The 23,632-nt window shown below is 42.3% G+C and overlaps 1 protein-coding gene across 8 annotated transcripts in view; it reads left to right on the top strand.

The window, feature by feature from the left end:
- ARID1B (AT-rich interaction domain 1B) overlaps positions 1-23,632 on the top strand; it is a 336,150-nt gene that overhangs the window by 226,624 nt on the left and 85,894 nt on the right. For all 8 annotated transcript variants that reach the window (XM_054822466.1, XM_054822470.1, XM_054822463.1 and 5 more), the window contains exon 5: positions 7,815-8,058. In XM_054822466.1, coding sequence (XP_054678441.1) covers positions 7,815-8,058 — 244 coding nt within the window. The remainder of the gene's footprint in view (positions 1-7,814; positions 8,059-23,632) is intronic.

Genomic DNA, 23,632 nt, shown 5'->3' with positions numbered 1-23,632 from the left:
GGCTGAGAATTTTTCTTTGCTACAGTACTGAAGAAACAAATGGCTCCTAAGGGTTCATGGCTTTTTGTTTTTAAATTTTATTTCCAGAAATTCTACGTGCTAAGCATTCTGCTTCAGAAATAAACAGTGTAGTTCATATCTTGAGAGACACTGTGCTACTGTGTTTCTGTTCTGGAGATTTACTGTTTATTTTTGATATAAAAAACTATCATTATCAGACAAGCTGCTTGTCTTACCTGTTTACAGTCCTTGTTAGGCTTTGTCAATTTGCTTTGATAGCACATGGGTCATTAGTATTTATCGTTTCATACATGGGAGTCGATGTTTGTAAACTTGCGACTTTTTTTTATGCCATTAGGAGATTTCCTGATGCAGCTGGACACCTCAGGAGCCCCCTTCCCGTTAACTGCCAGGGAGCTGCAGACCCCGTAACAAGCGGCACTCAGTACAGGCAGGGACGTGTGTGGTTGTCTGGGCTTCCGTCTGGTTCCTCGAAGCTACTGTGTCAGTTTTGAATTTCTAATTGCCCTAAGTTGTTTTTTGCTGTAAAGCTCTTGTTTGGACAAGTAAATAAGATCCCATTGTGGATCAGTGTATGCATAGAAGTATGACTATATCCATCTTAGCAACAACTTCTCATCCTGTGTCTGACAGATACGGGCATGTCACGTTCTGGTCTTGGACACCTGTATCCACAGGTCAAGAACTTTTATTTTTAGTTAAGGTTGTCTTACAAACACAGATCCTTTTCTCATGTAGCGAATTATTCCTTCTTTAAATGAACCGGGAATTGGGCGCTGCTGTGAGTTGCCACATTCAGCAGAACAAAATGATATCCCTCGTTGGGGTGGCAGTCCCACCTAGGCAGCCGGGAAGGCTGGTGGCATCACTTGACCCTGGCGGGCTGTGCCGTTGCAGGGGTGCGCGAGGAGGTGTGCCTTTGGCCACAGCCTCTCCTACACAGTCTGCCTGGTCCCAACAGCTCAGGTCCTTAATCGGAGATCTGAGCCAGTGGCGCTCTGCACCAGCTCATCATGTACACTTTGGTGTTCGTATTGTAGGACCAGGAGTTACCTAAAAAAGGAAAAGAAGCAGGGAGAAGATCTGACTGCTTGGTTCTGACTTTGCAGCAAGTCCACCTAAGATCACTTACATTTGGCAGATGAAACATTCCCATTAACTGGGTGTTTGGAGAAAAAAACAAGTCAGTTAAAGTCAGCAGCAAAATTCATACCAGCTTTAATGAACCTGTTTAAAAATCAAAAAAGCAAATGTTCCTTTGCTCTTTCCCCACTCTTGGCAAGTATTTATTTATTAGGACTAACACTTTTCTTGGAAACAATGTTTTCTGTGTACTTTTAATCAGGAGGATTTTTTAAGACTAGGAATGAATTTCATATCCAAATTACAAGTAAGAACTCTCCAAAACAGTCATTTGCTTAGCGATTAGGCAGTAAGCTGTGACTTGAATCTGATTTTCCAAGTTGGCTTTTTGTAGATAATTTCTTGAAGACTGATGTAATTCCAGGATTCCATAGGTTGAAAAGAGAGCAGGCAGAGCATTGGTACCACGTTGTTTGCTTACGCTTTTTCTCGGTTGCTTGAGTGAGTATAGGGCTTTTGGGGAAAAGATTTTGCATCCTTGAGGACTTCCCTGTAAAACTTTTCAGAGAAAGGGTTTGATACAGATCAGAGCCCTTGCAACGCAGTTCAGTCACTGAGTTATTTTGGGAAGCATGTGAGATCTGCAAAATGAAGGGAATGTGTTTCCCCAGCAAGTGGTGCTTTGTCACTAAGTTTAGTGCAAGCAGCTAGCGTTTTTACCATATACTTAGAATTTCCTTCATCTAGAGTATTGCATGAATAGTTTACCACATAGAGGTTAAAGTTAAAAATCCGGTTAAAACCACTAAAACATCTAGAAGTGGAATGAGGTAAGACTGACAAGTACCATGACTAAAAAGTCCCTCTACCCAAATATTATCAAAGTTTGAGTTTGTCTTGCAAGGAAATTTTTTAGTGTGAAACAAATCCTCTCCTTATAATAGCATTTTCTGAGGTAGAGTTGTGTCTGTCAATAAAAATCTAGCTTTTTCCTCAAGGAGATGTTTGAAATGGAAGTGATCTTGTCTACTTTGCCTTCTCCAAACCTTTAATTAACAACATTCAGAGAACGAGCCTTATTTTCCATCCCCAAATTAATTTCAGAAAGGGGTGTAAAAGGCACTTTGGCAAAAATGTCATGGCAGCCTTGCTGTGTCGTGTCAAAGAAAAACTTTTCAAGGATGTGCATTAGATATGTTTGGCTTGCTTGGCCGAGGGTCGCAATGTACCTGGTGTGGAAGGCAGACGCCTGTTCGGGGTATAGCAGCCTTTGAACACAAAAGGATTTTCCTCGTGGTCCCTATCGTTGCTGTGCTCGTGTGTTTTTCCGGTTGCACAGGCAATGGGAGGCTGTTAGCTCGCTCACTGCCTCGACAATGTGACCAGCAGGGCCTTTGGAAGACTTCTTGAAACATGCTATTACAGGCTGCTTTGTGATGAAAAGAGGTCTTACAAATATCTTGAAATTTAAACAGAGCTATTGTGGGTTTTCCCTTTGTGTGCGTATGTGTGTTTGTCAGCCAAATCATTTGTTCAAAGTTAATCTCAATTACAGAGCATATTGTTCATAATCCCCCATGGCTCCAAAACAATAGCAGAGTGTATGTCTGCTTGAATATATATTTACATACTTACATGTAAAATATGTTTGCGTGTATATATAATTTTACTTCTAAAGCAGTGATTCCTGTTAAGGAGATGGATGTTTCATGCAGGATCCTGTCTTTAGAGCAGCACCATCCTCCATCCTAATAAAAATACCACAGGAAGGCCTGAACGGAGCGAGCAGGGCTTTGATGCTGCAGCCAGTCGGTTGTTGCCGTTCCCTACGCGTCGCGCGGGAATTCCTGCTAGCAAAACGGATGGTAGGGTAGAGTCTGGGGTTTTCAGCTTCTTGGAGACTGGGAGGTTTTGTGTGTCTTTAATTTTAATATCTACAGAATACCTCTGCTTTTCTTCTGCTCCCTGAGCAGAAAGGAGCCAATAGGCAATAGTTGGGAAGTTTAAATAAATCCCAGGGTGTATGTGCTCCATTCAGTCCCTGCGGGAGAGCCCCAGACTACAGGAACCTGTTGGTGAACTTAGGGTGTAACTTAGCAGCATAGAAGCTTAGTAAGCAACGTGCCGTGTACATACTAGACCTGCTCCACACTTTCCCTTTTTACTGATTTCAGAGAACGTGCTCATCATTTTCCAACTGTAGGTATTTAGCAAGGGATCCCTTTAGTAGAATCTTGGTTTATGTCTGCTGAGACACTCGAGCAAAATGGGCAACTGCGTAAAGTGTTTGCGGTGTAAATTTTTGGCTCCGTGGAGAATGCTCTAATCCTGTCACACTCTGTGTGTAAAATTGTGGTGGTATTATCGAGCTGCTGTAGTCTCCTTTTTGCCATTTATTGGATCTAAGTGTATTCCTTGGATAAGTTCAAATTATTATATTATATATGGGTGTGTGTATTTTTTTTTCTCGTGCTGTCTTTGTGAGTAACTTTGGGTTTCCTAGCTCTGTATAAGCAGTTTGCTTCCTTCTACCCCTTGCTGGCCGTGTTGCAATAGTAAATTGGTGTGCTGTTTCAAGACTGGCTCTCCTGTCAGTCTGATAAGATCGTACCACCAGGAAGGCATAACATTATAATCCCAAGTACAATGCGATCCTGTTCATTTTTGCTCTTGTACTTGTCAGAGGGACGAGAATAAAGGTGGAAGGTGAAGCTAGAAGTTAAGATAGTCAGAGATAAAACCCTTTGCTAAAAGAGATAAATGCTGTGCAGGGGCATTTCAGTTTGTAATCAAGGTATTATCTAGAAATGAACTTTCAAAGCAGGTTGGGATGTCCTGAATAATATAGAATGTAAAGCTGGCATAGAGAATACAGAATTGTGATATGGATTTGTGACAGGGGAAAAACATTATTTTATCCTTCATTTTTTCTTAGATTTGGTGCCACATTTGACAATATAGTCATACCGATACCATGGACAAGAATAATCAGATTACAAGAAACAGATCTGTATAACCAGAGATTTCTGGTAATTCTAGACTTAGTACATTTTACTGGAAGAAATGAGTGCGTTCCAGAAAAAGCCTCTGAAAAAGGCAAAATTTAAGGCATGCCTTAGGGTACAGGGACTTCAGCCCCTTAAAAGAATCCCAGCAATTACCTAACCTGCCAACTTTCCAACAAGATAAATGGAAGCACTGTAGCTTGAAGGTGCCTTGGTTTGAATGAGATGCAGTAAGTAAGGTCTCTCTGTTCTTTACAGGCATCATAGATCTGATAGTACTTATAAAAGAAGAATAGAGTTGGTGCCCTGCTGACTAAATTGTCCTCTAGAGGAGTATTAGTTACAGAGCTTCTTTGTTAACTAGGCTGTATGCTTAAACCACTGTGAATTTCTCTTATTAGTAGGCTTTTTAATAGCTTTACATATGGATATGCAAAGTAAATGCAAGTATATCCATGTAATTTACGTATATAATGTGTACGTGTACAGTATTTTATATATATAAATAAATGTTTGTGATGTGGAAATTGCACATGACTTCATTACTGTTCTGTTAGACCGAGGTAAAAGCAAGCATTAAAATACTGATAATAGGAGAAGAGTAAGTAGACTTCTGCTCTTTCTGTCCAGGTGTTTCACATAAAGTCTTTCTTCACCTTCTCTTTAATTTCCCAATTAGCTTTTGTGGATAACAGAGGTGTTTCTAAAGCCTTTGTATGCTGGAAGTTTCCCAGTTGCTCGCCTACTCAGGCTTTCTACCTTAGAAGACTAGGTAAGGCCACGAAGTGTACGTTAACAAAAAATACAAAGTAATGATGTGCAAACCACCCTGCACGGAACGGCTGATATTTCTCATTTTAGCCCGCTGTAAGACAGGGTAAAGGTTGCGTGGCAGAGCCCAGGCATCTGAGCAACAGCCGTTCGTGCCATCCTGAGAGCAGCGTCGTTACCGGCTTTCTTGATGGGTCCAATGAATGACTGCTACCGTAGCATCCTCGGCGGATTAGTTGATTGCAAAGTTCTCCTGCCCGGGGAGGAAATCCCAGGGCTTATGCGGGGAGCGCAAGGCACCACAGGTTTGCTGAGCCCACCGGCGCTGGCAGGGGGTGGCATAGCGTCACTCTTTAAATAGGCTGGCATCATGCAAGCTTTCCTCTTCCTTTCTTTTCCGCTTTTGTGAATGAATTGCATCAGGTCGACGAGGAAATCCTTGGAAGGCAGGCACTTGAGGAGACGCCTGGGACTCTCAATCACTCCACCCCCACGGGAGGCTGGAGAAGTCAGATGCGACTTGATGGGAAAAGTGAACTTCGTTCCCGTCCCCGAGTTCTTCCCCACGCGCACGCTCAGCAAGCTGGGGAGATGCTGTGGGGAGCGGGGTCAGGTTTTGCCTTGGTCTCTGAACAACAGATATATTTCATCACGGATAGGGCTAACTGCTTCATGGCTTTTCGTTATTTTGGCGTGTTTGTTTTTCAAGTACTTCGTGGCTTGCCGAAGCAAATGAAAGCTTTAATCCAAATGCCCTTTTAACATTTTTGTTATTCTAAATGGAAAACCCTGTGTTTTCTATATCTTCTGTCAGTTGGGTGCCTATCTTTTTTTTATGCAGAACTTGTATTCCTTTAGAGTAGGCTCTATTCTGCTACATTCGGTTTTCAGGGGTTTATTATATGCTTTTCAGCAGCATTTGTTTTATCAGCACTTCCTGCAGCATTTGTTACACATCACGACAGCAGCGATTTGATTCCATTTAGAAGAATACCATATTATGTATGGAAAAGCAGTAATTGCTTACCTGTTTGCCAAATACATTCTACTGTGAAAAATCTCTAGCATCGCTCTATACAGTATCAAAAGGTGTTATTTCTTGTTTACATTTTCTACAGTTAATAGTTTCAAAAAAGAAACAATGAAAATCGTTTATTGCCCATTTCACAATTAAATTTCCATTTGTAGGGATTTGGAAGTCTACTCTTGAGTGAATGCAGAGTCCACACATAGATTGAAGTTTCAAACTAATTTTTGCTTTTCATATGCCAAATGAAATACACGTACAATTTTGTGCTTGTCAGAAAAAGCAAAATTAACCTGTGGTGAGAGTTCTGCCTGAAGTATTTGTGGAAATTCACTGGAAATAAGGTCTGCAAGGTGTCTTGCAGAGAGGTCGGGTGAGTTGTATTTACTACCTTTATGCACAAGGAGGAATAACACGTAGCATTCTACGTGGCTTCTGATGAATGTGATTGGTTTTTAAAGTGTTAATCCTACTCTTTCTGTGCCTTGGAAGATTGGCTGTGTCTGTCTGTTAGGGGAGACTGGCTGTGAGCCCCCCTCGTAGCTGAGGTAGTCAGCATCAGGCAGCACTCTTACTCTAAATACTTTCATTCAAGTTCTGAAAAGAACTGCATTTTTTGTTATGAAAATCAGGGAGCAGTGAGGCTTTGCTTCTTGGGCTCTCTGCTCAGGCAGAGCCCGGTTCTTTTTGTGCTGCTCGGGTGACGGGTCCCGTTGTCTACGGTGCAACCGCTTGCGTGAGCCAGACAGGTGACGTCAGTATCAGCCAAAGTAACGCGCTCTGTCGTCCCTGTTATTGGAAGCCCCAAAGGTGATTTAATGACCTGGTTTATATGTGAGTTAGCTCTCTGCCTCTTGTTTGTGCCTTAATTCACTAATAGAAACAGTAACGTGCTCCTTTGCTTGTGCCTTGCCAATAGGCGCGGAAGCACAGCTGCCTGAAACTGCGTTTCAGTTTGTGTGAGATTTTTCTGTGGTGCTTAGGAATTAGCGTTTTTCCTGACTGTTAAGGGGCACACACTTGGTTTGTCACAGCCTTTTTGGTTTTTCATATCTTACTTTACAATGATTTAAAAAAAACCCCAAATTACTCCCACGGATCCAAAGACTAGTATAACGCCCATGTTACAATTTTAGGGAATATGCCCAGCAATTCGTAGTTAGAATTCGGACGTGCTTTGACCTACGGAGGAAATTTCTCATTGAAAATGCAGCAGTTACAAACTAAAAGGGAGCGACTGTTTTGCAGTGTATTCAAATGAAACTGAAGAGAAAGTATGAATTGTACACTGGTCAAACTGGTATTTGATGGAAATAGAGAAGCAGCCAGCTGCCTTGCTTCTGGGTGGCTGGCAGGTCCTCTGCTGCTGCTGAGGGCAATGCCTGTTGTGTCTCTTTGGCAAGGTGAAGGAGCTCCACGTGTGTTACAAGGGCTGCGTATTTCATACCCGTCTTCTCTCGTTTTGGTGATGATGGTTTAGAGAGTGAAGTGTGTAAGCTGTGATTGTAATGGTAGCAAACCCCAAAATGAAATACTGTGTGAAAGTGAAACTGATGTATCATTTTCATTAGTTTTAGTATGCTCAGGCAGAATTTGTGGGATTAATTTTGAAAGCTTAATCCAGATGGAAAAGGTTAAATTCAATGTTGAGTGAATTTGGTTCCAATTCATTTGTTGCCCTTGCTTGTTCTTTTTCTCGAAAGAATTAGAGATTAAGCGGAGAATTGTACATACCATCCTCGCTTTCTGCCATCATTTAACTACACGAACCAACGTTAAAGACAACCTCCTGGTTATCTGCTGCAATAAGTAAACAAACGGACCTCATCGCCATGCCAGCTCTCGAGTCCTGTGGCCTGAGTATTAGTTCGTACGACTACTTACGTTTTTTTTTCCTTTTTCCTCAGGATTTATCTGGATCCATTGACGACTTGCCTACTGGAACCGAAGCAACCCTGAGCTCAGCCGTTAGCGCGTCAGGCTCTACGAGCAGCCAAGGGGAGCAGAGCAACCCTGCACAGTCTCCGTTCTCCCCTCATGCTTCTCCACATCTCTCTGGCATCCCTGGGGGCCCGTCACCTTCCCCTGTAGGCTCTCCCGTTGGAAGCAACCAGTCGAGATCTGGTCCCATTTCTCCAGCAAGTATTCCAGGTAAGTTTGTGCCAACAAACAAAATTAAACCGATAGACAGGTTTATTAGACAAATAAATACTCCTGTATTCCAAATTCTTTTTATTTTCTGAGAATCTTGCATTTTCTGTAAAAATGCATACTTAGAGGAAAAATTCCACCTAAATTTCAGCTGCCAAGCCTTCGGATCGCTCAAAATTCAGAACTTGACTCCGCACGTGTGTTTGATAAAGGTCTTTATTATTGATCAATGGAACTGCTTGATCTTAATTTTTATATTTGGTTTGTGTGTCTTCTATCTGTCACATATTACTCTTTACTACTTGCAGGGTCCCTTTTTTGTTCTGACTGTGTATTTTTGTTGGGTTTGGCTCTTGGACTTATATGGTGGCTTCAGACCCGTAGGATGAGGCAAAGATTTTCCAACCTTGTATTGTGATAATGTAATTTTGGACATGAGTACAGAATATTGTATGAGATATTTCTTAATATTTACAAAGGTCAATGAGTTAGTAGGAATCCAGCCCCACCAGTAATAATTGAAATGCCAGTGGCATGCTTGCCACTTGCTCTCTTGTGCCACACAGAGTATGACACATGGTCATTCATGTACATTCATAAGTTTGTGGAAATCTGTTAAGATACCCGGAAGAAAAAAAGGCATGCATTAATTCCAGTTCTTACCTTGCCCCCACCCATCTGGCACGTTACTTGCAGGGGGTCGGGCAGCAATGTGTATTTGGTATTTCAGATGAGTTTATTCTCTTTCTGACGCTGAAGTTTTTTTATTATTTTCCGACATTTTGAATACTAGGGTAATTCCTAAGAGTAGGAGAGTGCTGACATTACCCCAGTGATAACATCAGTTGCTGACAAAACCACAAAAAATCAACATGGAGCTCAGTTAAAAGAAACAAAACCAGTGATGCCTATTCATTAGATATGCTGTAAACCAAATGCAGGTTAAAATTCAGTGAGTAGCGTGTGTTTCGGTATTTAATACAAAGGTATCTGTGTAAAATGTACTTGCCTGTTTGTATACAGAGGTTAAACTAGATAAGCAAAGGGGAGTAAGCTCAGTGCACGCAGGAAGGTTGCATACTAAATGTGGCCTGAGCGTGTCAAGCCCTGATGCTGCATGTGTGCCCTGCAGTTACTTCTTCCCTCTCCAGCCGCTCTGACCGGCAGCACATGCTCAGGTGGGGCAGGAATAGCAGGGACAGCGGCAGGACTGGAGTAGTTGCATTATGTGCAGTATGGTAGCTTTGTACTTGAAGCGTTATTTCCCAGTATGCGGCACAGAAGCCCATCCCTGTTGTTGGGTGAAGCCAGATAGTCCACCTTGCTGGAAGGTAACATTTTCCCACAGTCAGACTCAGGCAAGTAAATGGATTGGCATTTTAGCAGCCTGATTGCTGAATAGGGAAGGAACGTTGTGATGTTGAAAATATCTTTATTGTAGCCTTGGTAGATAAGGATGGGAACAGGACAGTGTGTGGGGGAAAGTAATAACTTTTATGAAACCAATTGATCTCAGTGGGGTAAAAATAGAAGGGGTGTGTGCCCAAAGGTCAGGGTCAGAATCACTTCATCACTTCAGCTGAGCCCAAAAGCTCATTTTTGTGACTGGCCTAGTGAAAAGTATTACCTCTTCATACAAACCGTGCCACCATTTTGCGTGGTGGTTTTCTGGTCTGCTGCGGTAACACAAAAACAATTCTTCCTCAGGAAGGATTTTTATGAATGGCACTAAATCAAAATCGCTGGCCACTGGTTCCCCGGTGTGGGCGAGCTCCCAGTCTCTGCAACTCTTTTTGCTAAAAGTGAACTCCCAGGCGTGAGCTGACACAGCGCGCTCCAGAGGGGAGCTGGGCAGCTGCGGTAGCGTTGCTGCTGCTGCGTTTCTCAAGCTACAAAGTGACACGAGCAAGGCTGCTATTGAAAACCCTGCGACTAGTGGGACGCCGCCAGGTGCTGGGGCTTTCAGGCTGTATGAATTAGACTGTGCCTTCACCTAAGTGTATTCCCACCATTGTGCTTCGCTACGAGGACTTTGGTAGCTTTTTTGATCAGCCATATTCACGAGACCCGATGAAAAAGTAACACAGAGCTCGTTTGCATTTCTGTGGCTGTTTGCAGCGTTCAGGTTGTGGCCGTTTTTAAGCATAGATTGTGTAGTACAGCATCTTGCTTTTAATAATTTTGTTTGCTGCTATTTTCCTCTCCGTTCTCACCCTACCCTTGTTTGTTCTGACCTCATTCCTCTCCTATTACCTCCTGCAATGTTGTGCCACAGCTTCTCCATGTGACATAGATTGGCTCTTTCAATCATTCTCTCTCCAGCAAGTCATTGTAAAATGAGCAGCTGTTGTGTTGCTGATAGCTATGGCTAGGGAAAGCCAAAATGTGGCAGGGGGTTCTTGGTGGGAAGGCCGTTAAAATAAAGGTGTTGCTTTCCCAGGGTTTACTGGAAGAGAAGCATCCTTTTCCCGATGCCTCCTTCCTTGCGACAAAATTGACGACTAATTTAACATCAAAAGGGCAGACAAACAAACAGCCCCCTGTTAAACCTCCCAAATGGCTGATTCTCTTCCACTGCCTGTTTAAGCTGTCTCCCCACCCCACCGCAAGCCCGCCGCCCCGCCTTGCTTTCTGCCGCACGCCGCGAATTTGACGGGAACGGACTGGCACAGGCAGCACTGACATTGGCACGTCCCTAGCTCAGTGGGCATTTCCTTCCTGTGCTCTCTGAAATACTGGACGGATATTTCGTGTGGTAAGTGGCACACACATATACAGCCTTTGTTTCCATTCGCATTGCTGGAATAGAGCAGGGAGATTAACCCCTAAGAGCAGAAAAAGCAACTTTGGTGGGTTTTGTTTGGAAAAAGAGGTTTCTCTCAAAATGGTAACACTTCTCGTTCAGACGCACATTCATTACAGGACTGAATCCTACTCTTTTATGATTTTTAGGGATTCAAAATGGCATTCTGATTTCCTGTTAAGTACATCATTATTCTGCTTTGCCAGAAATCCTGATCTCTTCTTTTTGTAGCTATCTTCATAATTAGGGTACGTGTTCTTCCAAAGAATGAGATGTGATGCCCTGCACTGCTTTTGGGTCTTGAACTGTGCCTGATTCAACCCTAAACCATTAGTGGAAGCTGACGCAGCACATCATCAAAATGCACTGCTGTTGCCAGAAGATTTAGTGGCTGTTAATTTCACTTTTCTGCCGTTTTTTTTTTTTTCCCCTCCTGCTCTAACCATTACAGTTTACTAACAAAGCAAAAATGTAAATAAGCTCCCCTTTCTCCCTCCCCCCCACATCCCCAATTTTGATCTCACTGGCCAAAGGCTTTTGTCAGCTCTTTCTCCCTTGCGGTGTAAGCAGCAAAAATTTTTAATATTAAGAGTTCTGTGGAAGATTGCTGATAGGCCAAGAATCCTTTAACCCATGATGGGCAAGCAGATTTTGTACAAGTTAATAGATTATATTCTTTTTAAACCTCTGCATCAATTTTTATCTGTATAGAAGAGAAAGGTACACTATACTAATAACGAATAGCAAATGCCATCTTTAGAAATATGTAAAAGTATTTTTTCACATAGATCAGTATTTTGACTTGCACTTTTAAGACATTACATTTACTTTCTGAACAAACAAGCTTATTTTCACTCTGTTAAGCATCATTGTAGTTTTTATTAGAATTGTGTTGATGTCTTCTTTCACCAAGGAGCTTGGATACAGCTGGAGTTATAATTTCCAGGAAGAAATCCATGTGTGGATACTCTCACGTAGGAATGTTATTGCCAGTCACCTTAACTAATGCTGACCGGTGGTCAGCACCCTCCTCTGATTAAAAGTCCCACATTTTTAATTCTGGAAATTATATGAAGCAATGGATTTGTTCCATTCAATGATCAACTCTACTCTCTGCAAACCTGGAGGTCTTCCCCTTCTGTATTGATCAGCTAGCTGGCTGGTCCAGGACCCATCAGAATTACGGCTAGCACTCCACCTAAAAAGAAGCAAGAGAGGAATGGGATGCCCGGAGAGAGCTGTAACAGGAAATTTTGCCTTGGTGTGCATTTTAGTAGTCAATGTATGGATAGACTAGACTGACCAAAATGCTGAGAGAAGAAAAAAACTGAGCAATAGTCTATCCTAGTCGAAAAGGACATTTTAATGCAAAAATCTGAATAGGAGCAATGGTTTCTTTAATGCCTTATGAAAGGTGAAGCCTAAGAGTTGAACTGTTTCCAGAAGTGGCTGCAGTAAGACAAGCTGATCGGACAGATCTTGTTTTAAACAAGAATTTGGAAAAATCTTTTGCTTGGGATTGAGCTATTCCACATGCTTGCTCCATTGACCACCACTATTGGTGTGTTATACCGCATGGAGTCTTTTCAAACATTATTTGAGGGAGAGAAGACTACCATATGAAAATGAATTTGTAACATTGTATTTTTTGTTGAAGTTTTACAGATACCCTAAAATAATTGTGAAACAGGAACAGGGATTATATCCTTGTAAAATGAATATGGTCCCCCTGTCTAGAAAGATTATTTTAACACATCTATCAATATTTCCCCCTTGGCTTCTCCGGAGGCAAAAATCTTGCAACAGCTTGTTGCAAGGAAGATGCATGCTGTTCGTTGGCATCCGGACCAGAAAAAAAAAACAAAACACGAAATGCCATTGACGTAGCTATGCTCTTAATCACTGCTAGCGCACAAAACATCTATTCAGCAGTTTTGCAAATCTAGAATGCTTACAAATGAAATGTTTCACATATCAGTAGTTTAAAACCCTTTCTTTTGAAGGGTTTGAACAACAGTTAGAGTTTTTCTGTCTTTTGACGAAAAATAAGCAAATTGTAAGGCATATAGCTGGAGGCATTGCTTCTAGCATACGGAGCATCTAACCTGTGATACCTATTAGAATTCAGCCCAGGTCACAACTGATGAATAATCTGTTGTCTCAGGGCTTCATGAAATAACTAAATAGTCTCAGTCTAGTTTCTTGAGGAGAGCCCGTGCGACAAAAGGCACTATCAAAACTGCTGTTGTAGTCACTGTCTGGCCAGAGGGATCAGGGAGGTGTCCTTCTCTGCAGAGGTGGTCTTCCTGGAACAGGTGCAGGAGATGAAACGAGACAGACACGCTGTTTGAGTTCCTCCTGTTAGGTTTTCCTGATGACAGAGGGTTTCATATTCCAGCGACATCAACCTGCTGGTTTTCATCGGCTCTAAGTTAAGCATCAGATAAAAAAACAATAAATCACTAAAACCACCGTGTCTTGGGTGGTTATTTCTAGGGGTAGTTTTGGGGGTTTAGTTTTAAGTGTTTTCACTTGCTTAAAATCTGGTTTATCAATGTTTATATTTCACGGTCACGCATTTCCGTTTCGGTGTTTAATTGCGGTGTAAGCCAGTGATGAACATTTTTGTCCCATGGCCTGAACATCCTGCAGGGTCTGAGGAGCATGGCCCTGAGGGACGTCCGGCACCCTGCAAACGCTTCCTGTAAACCTCACCCAGACGGCCAGATTGGTAGCACCCGCATCCCCACAGCCGTCCTCTGCCCCGCACCTGATTTGTCTCCTTCGTTGGCTCCTGCCAGGCCTGTTTTTACCATCCCGGCAATTGCCATGCGGCCAGCGCGCCGTGGCAGCACGCCTACGGCAGGCCACTTCTTCAGCTCTGTGAGTCACCGGTAACCCCGTGGTGGTACAAATCCACCTAGAGTATGACGGCTGTTGAAATCCAATTAAAATTTTTTGCATAATTATGCATGTGCTCTGGTTCACATAACAAAATCCAAATATACTTAACCACAGCAGCCAACATTTGACAGGTATGTTTGTTGTTAGGTTTAGATGTATACTATAAGGCTATCCTTGGACAATTATTGTTTACACTGAATCATTAACCTCTACATTTCTTTCTAACTTTTTTGCTCAACCCACTTAGATTTTTGTCAAGAAATTTAGTACAGTGTGTATTTGGTTTTGAACGTTTGGGGGTTTTTATTCTGTCATTATTTGGCTACACAAACATAGATTCTCTTTCCTTCTTTGTGTTGCCAAATAGGGCATTAATTTGTGTATTATCATAAATTAAAAGGTTGTCTTTCACTCCCTCATCCTTTGCAATACTAAGCAGTGATTGATGAGCGAATGGGAAGTGTCTCTCACGTTTCCGTCAGTATGTTTTTGTTGTTGTTGACAGATGGTTGTTATACCTAGATAAAATAGAGCATAAATGTCGTAAGTGGTTTGGTTTCTGTGATGGGATAAGCTGTTGCAGTTTTCAGTTTTTTCCATGGACCGTGTATCACTGCCATTAGAGATATTTAAAGCAGCCTTCATGCTTCATAGTTAGTGTCAGACTTGACTAGACAGATACGTGGTGTGTCCCTCCTTAGAAGGAACCTGAACAATTGCAAAGATGGCTTGAATTAATTCTGGGCCAGCTAGAAAATAGCCATTTAGCCTCAAAAAAAAGAACATTTCCACTACCTCCAGATAACCATTTTTTTTAAAAATTAATGAAAAGCATGACATTCTCCCTCCTCCTTAGGGACAGAATTCATGCAGATTGAGCTGTGGTTTGAAAGATTTGAACGGCCCTTTGACAGCATCGCTCCGTGGGTAGATATGGAAGTCAAATTGCAAAGTGGGCTTTTAGAAAGCAAACGCAAAAGAACAACTCACTCCGACAGCGAGCTTTTCTGTTTGTTCTCCATCTCCAGATAGCAGTGGACTCAAATTATTGTGATGTGTTGATTGATTACAGCCGTTAAGTTTCTTAGTAATCAGTTTCATCATTTATTCTCAATTCACGCTTGCACCTTTGATTTCTCTTCCACAACAGGGTGATGTGGGTTGTCGTTGACTAATGAAGAACAGAATTGGTTTCGGCGTGAGACAAACGGAATGCCGACACCAATCCCAAAATGCATTAATCTTTAATAATCCACATCTGCATGTTTATAAATGATATAACCAGGGGTTGCTAACGTTGATACTCCCCCTTCCAAACAGAAGCTGACATGCAAGTTGGCGTTTGCGAACTGCATGAGAGGCACGTGGCCGTGCGTGGTGTGTGTGACCTTGCAGAGGAAGCTCGCCGGATGAAAGTTCTTAGTTGATTAAAAATACATGAAGAATTGCTCCGCATCTGCACCGATCTTTGGAGCTTATCATTGTTGGGTGAGATGAAATATGGCATGATAGGTCTTGTCCTCAGGAAGATCAGACCCACCAAATGGTTTTTGGAAGTGGGTTTGCCTCAAGGTGCTTTTATCCTTTATGCATTCAACTTGGTCTTTTCTCCCCGTCCCCAAGAACCGTTGAGACTGGGCCTGTGTAATATGCAATATAACGCAGTAAGAAAAACTGGATTATCTAAGAGTTTGTTCCTTTTCAGGATAATATTAATGAGCACACATACATTTTGCTACTAAAACACCTGTTAATCACAGGCAATGGGCTGCTATGAGAAGCAGCAGGCAGGACTAGCAAAATAGCTGTATGCCACATATCAGCGCTGCTCCAATTTCCACCTGCTTGCCTGAACTTGAGAGAGTCAGGAATAGGAGGGAGGAGTGAAACTCCATCACTGCTGGTCTTTCGAGTTAATGCTGCCTGATGGTAAATATTTATTCTGAGCAATTCTTACTTGTGTCTGGATCCAGGGAAAAGAAATATGGATAAGACACAGCAATTTCAGTTCACATTCACCCTTTCTTTGGTATCTTGCATGTTTTCACACTGCAAATATTGTAAATGAAAGTTGATACATGGTTTTGTTAGAATTTGGCAATGTTAAAATTAGGAGTTAAGGTTTTTATTAGGTGGCAAATACTAGAAGTATATGTCTTCTACATTTGTTGTGCTTCTCAGGCTCTGAAAAATAGTAGAGACAATAAGGAGCAGCTTAGAGAAAAACTCTTCTCGTAGTTATAAACGCAGTCTAGAGAATGAGCATTGATAATGAAAAATTCTTCCTTTTGGAACTTGGATTAACTCCCTAAATGGAATTCTGAAGTTTTAAGTTTCAGGTGTGTGGCAGGGTAGGTTTCATTTCTGGACGGAAGAAATGAGCCAAATATAGGGAAGAAATGCTACCCTATTCTTTGTTAAGAGCTTTTAGATATTTAGCACTTGCATCAATTACAGTTTTATATTCTGGTTAATTGACATTTTATAAAGAAATTGAGATTGTTTTTCTCTAGCTGAAGCATATGCTTTTTGCATTAACAAACATGTAATGTCGTGTCCCAAGTAATTACGAATGACTGAATCCATGCAACACTTTGCAATCTTGTACTTCAGTCTAAATGCAAGCAAAACTATGATTTTTATGAAAGGCTTAAAAGGACAGAGGAAAAAAATACGGCGTGATTACAGGGTTTAGATCGTTCCCTGAAGAACGCAGACACTTTTTTCCAACGGTTTGCACGAATTTAAGAAAATGTAATTTACGAAATCTAAAAGCAATTCAGAGGCCCCGTAGAGGTGTGAGAGAAAGCGCTGGGCAAGCTGCAGCCGCAGCCTCTCCCAGCCCCTCTCATCCCAATTCACGCCGTCGCTTTGGAGGGCTGTGGTGACACAGAGTGCAAAACACGCGGAGGGGCGGTTAAATGAGACTTTGGGGGGGGGGGAAATGAAGTCTGTGGCTGAGCTTTGAAGAGGTCTGTCTAGTGCAGAGCAGCGAGCGAGTGGGGAAGAAAGGAGCAAGCGCCTCATCTAATCTTTCTCCTGGGGACCCAGGTGGACAAATTGGCAACCCTGTTCACAGCCCTCCCCCCCCTCTCCTTTGTAGCGTAAGAACTGCTAATCGGATCCATGCTGCTGCAACTGTGGTTAGTTATTAACAGAATAAAAGCAGATTTCTTCAAAAGAACGGGTTGGGGAAAACGGCTATACAAAATTGCAAGGTTGTTAGAATCTTAAATGCACAGCAGTCGGTTTTTCCCTATTCTGAATTAGGCGATGAATACGGCCTTTCATCTGTCACTGTGCCCGTTTCTTCAGAAGGCAGCCAAACATTAAGCTTCTCAAAAAAAAAAAAAATTTGTTTGAAAGAGGAAAAATATTGGGGAGCAGGAAGAACAAGAGAACGAGAAGGAGAAATCAGGTTTTGTTTTTATTAATTTGGCCTGGTGAGAGAAATACGAGCTTGCCTGCTGTATTCAGTTCCTGCCTGCCAGCCGCTGTGAGCCACCATTTCTGAATGCGGGGATTAGAACAGATTTAACTGGTTGCTATCCTGGGCTGCACCATTCTGGATCGACCTCCAGCAGAAATATCCTGGGCTGGGAGCTGTCCCCAGCTTAATGGCAATCACGCATTAAATGAACGCAGAGCTAGGCAGAGGTAAAAGCAGGAAGAATTTGATCCCCCCAAAGGAAACTTCTCATACCTCTAAAGTGAAATTACAGGTCTGGGGTGGGTGTTATTGAGGACAGAGAAGCAGCGATCCCTAGATTTAGACCGACTTGTGCCTTCGCTTATGTAAATAACTAAGTGATGCATCCTTACTTTTGAGGAGCTCCAGTGCCTTCCTGGTTTGCAGCAGGATTTTGAAATTTGTTGGAGAGGAATAGTCCTCAGGCAGACAGGCGCTTGCTGTGGCCTACTGGAAATCCATTCATTATTCGGGTGAGTCGCAGCCTTTTGAAGATTTCCACTGACAGCTCGCTGTGGGCTTGTTGCCAAAATCTCAGGAAAAAATGCTGTGGTGTGCCGTGCTTCACTTCAGTCCGAACACAGAGGTGACTTCTGGATGGGGCGTGGATGAAACGGATCCTCTTGCGGTGGCTGCTGCTCTCCCTTCCCTTCCCAAGCAAAGTGAGCTTTGGCCTTGGGGGGGCAATATATTTGCTTTCCTGCTCCTTGCCACTCAGCCCGATGTCAGTTTAGGCAGGACAAACAATTATTTCACTTTATACTCCTGAGTATTTGTTGAAAGTCTTCATACCTTACTCAGAGGTTACACAAGCTGGGAATAAAACTTGGATGTCTAATTTGGCAGACCTCAGTTTCAGCTACTTAATTCTCTTTTTTAAAAAAAGTCCATAATACAATGAATTATTCTGTAGTGAGGGTGACATTTGGATGTTCCGTAATACCTTGGGACTACACACTGAATGATGAGGATGAAACAAAATATTGAATAGCTACCTCATCCTCTCAGTGTCAACTTTGCTTTGAATTAAGTGTTGTATCATGTCAAACAAGTAGCTCCTGGTCATGAAATTAAGATGTTTATGCTATTGCCATTGCATGTGTGTAGAGAAAAGTCAGAGCTAGGGTTCTGCAGGACACCTTAGCTCAGTGTTGGATTTTTTAATGCAGGTTTGGGAGAAATTTAGCACTTAGGTTACAGTGACATCTCTGGAACTTGCTCACAACCCAGTCCCTGATGTGGTAAATGTAACACAAATATGAAAAAGAAGGTGGAGCGTAACTTTTAAGGATTAATAGTCTGAGAATTATATACTTCCATGAGAAGAGAAGTGGGGTTTTTCGTGTGTGTTAGGGAATCTCGTGTCTTCGGAGCATGATGCATTTGTTTTAAGAGGTAATATGGAAAATCAGGGCCAGGGCCAGGCCCAGCAACAATCCTGATAACTTTTTGTAATGTGGAGCATCCATAAATCTGGCTTAAGTTGATAATCTTCATGTTTACAGACGCTTTGCATTGCTGCAGCGGAACAAATCAGCCTCTTGCAATCTCACCTTCAGCAAGCCACGCAGCCAGCCACCAAAAGCATCCCAAGGCGGGAGGGCTCCGGGCTTGGTCCCAAGCTCCCATGTCGGAGAGGTGGAAATCATCTCGGTGAGCAGGCAGCAGTGGACTACCAGCGCTGCTGTCACTGGCAAGGGGTTATTAGCTGCAGCGCTAAGTAGAGCCAGGAGGCTTGGTTTGAGCACACTTGACTCCACGTTTCCCCCTCCAGAGTGGCTCAGTGGGACCACGGCTGTTGTATTTGAAAGGGTCCTCATGTTGCTGGCCTTTTAAAGCATCTGTGCTCAGGTTACTGTCTGGATATGAGGGAGGTTTTAATAGTTTGTGCATCTTAATTTGGGGGGGGATATGCTTTTTACTTGACTAAGTCATTGAAAAAATACTGTTGATACAACAGGAAGCTTAGTTACAATGCATAAATTAAGGAAGAAAATAATCTTTCTTCTAAGAGGTCATAGGCTTTGTAAGATGAGAGAGATAACACAAACCACATGACCAGTTTCCCTTCATGCTACCCATAGAAAAATTTCTTTCCTTTGAGGTCATTTGCACCTCACTTCCAATTTCCTGAAAAGCTCATTTAAAACAATCCCTTATAGAAGCCTATTTATGATATTTTATTTCTAATGGAGGGATCCAAGACCCAGAATGTCCCTTCCGGTCTGTGAGCCTTTACTGTCACATCGACTGTGTGATATAATCCCATTATTTTATCAGATTTCATCTTAATCACTAGGTTTCCTGGACCTCATTATTCCTAAAAGGAAGTTGTTTCAAATTCCAGTAATAGTTTGATTATCATCCTAAACATCATGCTCTTTTTCCTCCCTGATAGTTAGCTGCAAGTACACTTTTAACCAGAAGTCACAAAATCACAGCTTTAGTTTTTGCCATGTTAAATAGTACTGGCTCTTTCAGCCTCCTGTCACATCATGCTGGTAGCCGTTCTCGGTTCCCGTTCCAGTTAGCATTAGGCTTTCTGGTTTTGTCTGTGACACATCAGCAATGGCGTTATGTTTCCTTACCTCTACTGGAAACAATTCTCCTAATTCATCCTAATAATACATTTGTTTGATTCAGGGTGACAGTAAATGGTTTGTTATAACCGTTTGTAGGTTACAACTACTTATAGGTCAACAAATATGGTCCAATTTTCCTTCCTTTTTTTCTGTCATTTCTAACTGGTAACCCTACAGCTCTTCACTTGGAGAAGGCCTATTTCTGGTCTGTAAGCATAAAATTTAGCATCTTTGTTACTCCAGCCCAAAAGGTGATCTGGTTTCTCAGTATTTTGATAATCTTCTGTATTGACGGAGATTCCCTACTTTGTAATGAGCCAATGTCATTAATCCAGTCCTAGCTTTTAATTCCCAAATTAGACTGAGAATTGTCCCAAGGACAACTCACAAGATCTTTAACTTTCACCTTTCCTCCAGCCTAATTGTTCCCCTTTCCACACAGGCTGTGATCAGTCCCCCGCCCTCCGGTTTCGCAGTTCCTCATGCATCTTAAAATTCCTGTGCTGATATCCCTCCTTAACTAGTAATTTCCCAGGGGGAACCTGTTATCACTGAAGTGCTTTCTTGATTCAGTTGTTCAGGCACAATTGAGTGAGGTGTTGTCCAACCTGGTACAGGGTACCACTGCTGAGCATCCTCCAGTGTCATTACAGTGATGGGAGCAGAGAGCCCTCAGCAAGTTTCAAAACGTTACTGATTTTGGCTGTAATTCATCGTAAGGACCCCTCCTCAGCAGGATATCAAAGGTCTGCTCTTTCTTGCTATGTTGTCTCTAAGGAATTTGCTTTTTACACTTTAACCACAGATTTCATGGTTGTAGTCGTAACGCAATCGCCATTTAGTACTTTTCTCAATCCATCTTTTCCCAAGGTGTGGTGCAGAGTCTCCTGATTCTATTACAAGCATAGATTTTCAAAATCTCATGCAAAATGTTTAAAAGCATGTGCTATTAAGCATTTTTAAATTCTGTCACCTCTTCAACTGACTTTACTTTTTTTTGAAAAAATAGCAGACATATGATATTGGGTAGGCTGCTGATTTTAGTAGTTTTAACAACTAATTTTACAAGATAGCTATATAAATTGGAATACCATTTTGCTCCTCTGTTAAATCTGGGTGAAAGAACTAGTGTGGCAGCATCTACTCTTTTAACACGCATTATTGTATTTGCTGTGATTTTGCATAATAAAAATATAGTGAAACATATTCACTTTGCGTAAGTTTTGGCAGGTGGAGTGTCTCGCCAATGTGGCAACAATACTTAGGATACAAAACGTGGGGAAAAGGTCATCCCTGTTTAAACTTCCCTCTGTGTATCATCGGCTCAAAGGAGGCAATAGTCCGTCAGTGAAAAAAATTGTTGGGCTTTTTTCCTCTCTTAAATAGCTGTAAAATTTATGTTTAAAAAGAAAAGTGGTTGTTTTTCTTTTGTAGAAGTTTTCCTTCCCTAATAAAATGCAAAAGTCTGTTCATGTATTATTTAAAGTATCTTCCAAGAATCCCAACTACAATACTGGTTGAAAGAGAGAAGGATTAATATCATTTAAAGGAAAGAAATGGAAAATCTTTAAGGTCATTTCTTTTCATGACAAAGAAACTTAAAAAGCATGGCAGACAGGATCTTCAAAGGTTTTTAAAGTCCTGTCATCAGCTCCCAATCAATAGGAGTTAGATACCCAAATTAAGAGTTCAGTTCAAGTCTTCAAAGGTATTTGGGTGCTTAACCTCCTTTTACCTTTCAGATCACTTCTAAGGATAAAACGGCAGTTCGACTGAAAACATTTTGGTGCGATACTTTCATGTCCAGCACCTGGATAATTTGTAGCATCCACTGATAATTACCATAATGGCCACTTCTTTTGCAAGTTCCTTACTTGTTAGAATATGTGTGGAGTTGGTCTCGTTTACGAAATTGTTTTCCTTTGTGAAACAAAAATTTTGCTTTAAAGTTTTTTTAATACAGAAAAAAAATCAGAAGTAAACTTACAAAAGTGAACTAATAAAATAGCATTAAGGTTTACAGGGGCTGATAATTTCAACAAATTTGCAAAACTCCTGAGTCTACATTCCCTAAGGATGCAGATGAAAATGATTCTGCGTAGCATGTTTTACAGGCACTGTTCTAGCCTTTGACTTCCCCAGTCCATGCTTGCACATCTGCCTGTGCTGGATAAGGCTGCTGCCAGATAGCTGAAGTTATTATCAATGTAAAAAATTAAAGACCATGTATAAATGTATTCAAAATACGTTGCCTAGCGTAGATCTTCCGTGCACTGTTAATGTCTCTCAGAGTTTGCCAAGCCTCCACCTAATGGGGCATCCCGCTGGGAGCTGTGTGGTGCAGTCAGGGCTACCCCTGCCTTTATTATTATTTTGTAAGCATTTGTAAAAATCATAGATGGTTTGGATCTGCTTGAAGTATTGTGTCTGATAACAGTGCCTGGGGCATACAGAGGGGAAGTGGCAGTGCCCGGTGTTAACACGGAATCGCTGTTTGTTTACAGTCTTGAGTCACTGAATCCTTCCTGTCAAGCAGAAGGCGTTTGTTATAATGCAGGCACTTACCGTCTCCACAGCCCGCTCTGGAGTGACATCAAAACATAAGCCGGAATATTATTGTCATATGCCTTAGAGTTCGTGAATGGGCCGTGGATCCCAAAGCCTCGGGCGCTGAGTGGCACGTTTGGTCTTTTGGAGGAGCAATTCTGCCTCTAGTCCAGCATTTGCATCTCTGAGACAGTTGTCACAGCTGCTCCCGTAATGTTGACTGTCATGTTTTTTAGTGCAAACGCACCTCATCTGAATAGCTAGGCAGTGCTTACACTCCGCATTTTACGGATTTTCTTTTTGTTCTTTATCAATCTGGCCTTTCTTTAGAGTCGGTGCCGAGAACCAGTTGCTTTGAGGCTGGGAGGTGGATGGGGCAGAGCAGACACCTTTGCTTTCCCGCGTTTTACATCCAGCTTGGGGCCCTCCGTCCCTCTAAAGAAAGAGCAGCCCCTGCTGCACCCCCGCCAGCCCCGCTCCCAGCGCCAGGACCAGCCGCCGGATTCTCGCTCCCGCCACTGCGGAGGGGCGGCTGCTGAGCAGGAGGAAATGAGTCTCAGCAGGCACAAATCTATTGCCTGTGTTTTTATTCTTTCCATTTCTTTCAAATGGAAAACAATCTGAGCAGTTTCTGACAATGAGGAGTATATATCTGTCTGCTGCTATTTGTACCACACTCGTCACTACAGTGTCTAAATGCTTAAAGTATGTATACACTGCTTAACCTGAGGTGGTCTTCAAGCCGGTTGGGCTGTCAAGAGCAGGCGTGTGTCAGAGCAGCAGCAGAGAGGAGTCCCAGGGCACATCCAAGCCTTGTTCTTACTCCTGCTCGGGCTGAGGCAGGTTGGCTCTTGGGCACGAAGCCGTTGGGGTGTTGTAGCAGTGCAGGGGTGGTAGCATAGACCCCCCCCTGCTTGACACGGTCTTGAATGGTGACCCGGAGGAGTGACTTGCATCAGTGCGATAAGCTATTATTTCAATATTACTATCCAGTAATATTGAAAGGGAACGTTTTGTGTCCTGAGCCTCCCAGACAGCACTGTGAGTGCTGTTCTTCTTCAGGTGGGTAGGCAGCAGTGGATAAACTGTGTGGGTGTGTTCTGAACGAGGCCATAAAAATGGGTCTGTCTGTACTGGATGGGTATTTTACTAAGCAAATATCTTCCCTTTACTTTTATTTGAATAATGAGATACCCCTTTTCTGTCTGATCTCTTTCAAACATGCTTCACTTTCACCACATAGTATTCTTTATTCCTGTATTCTACATG

Source organism: Grus americana, chromosome 3, assembly GCF_028858705.1.
Source record: "Grus americana isolate bGruAme1 chromosome 3, bGruAme1.mat, whole genome shotgun sequence".
NCBI lineage: Eukaryota > Metazoa > Chordata > Aves > Gruiformes > Gruidae > Grus > Grus americana.
The sequence above is the reverse complement of the archived record's forward strand: the minus strand, read 5'-3'. Positions and strand labels throughout refer to the sequence as shown.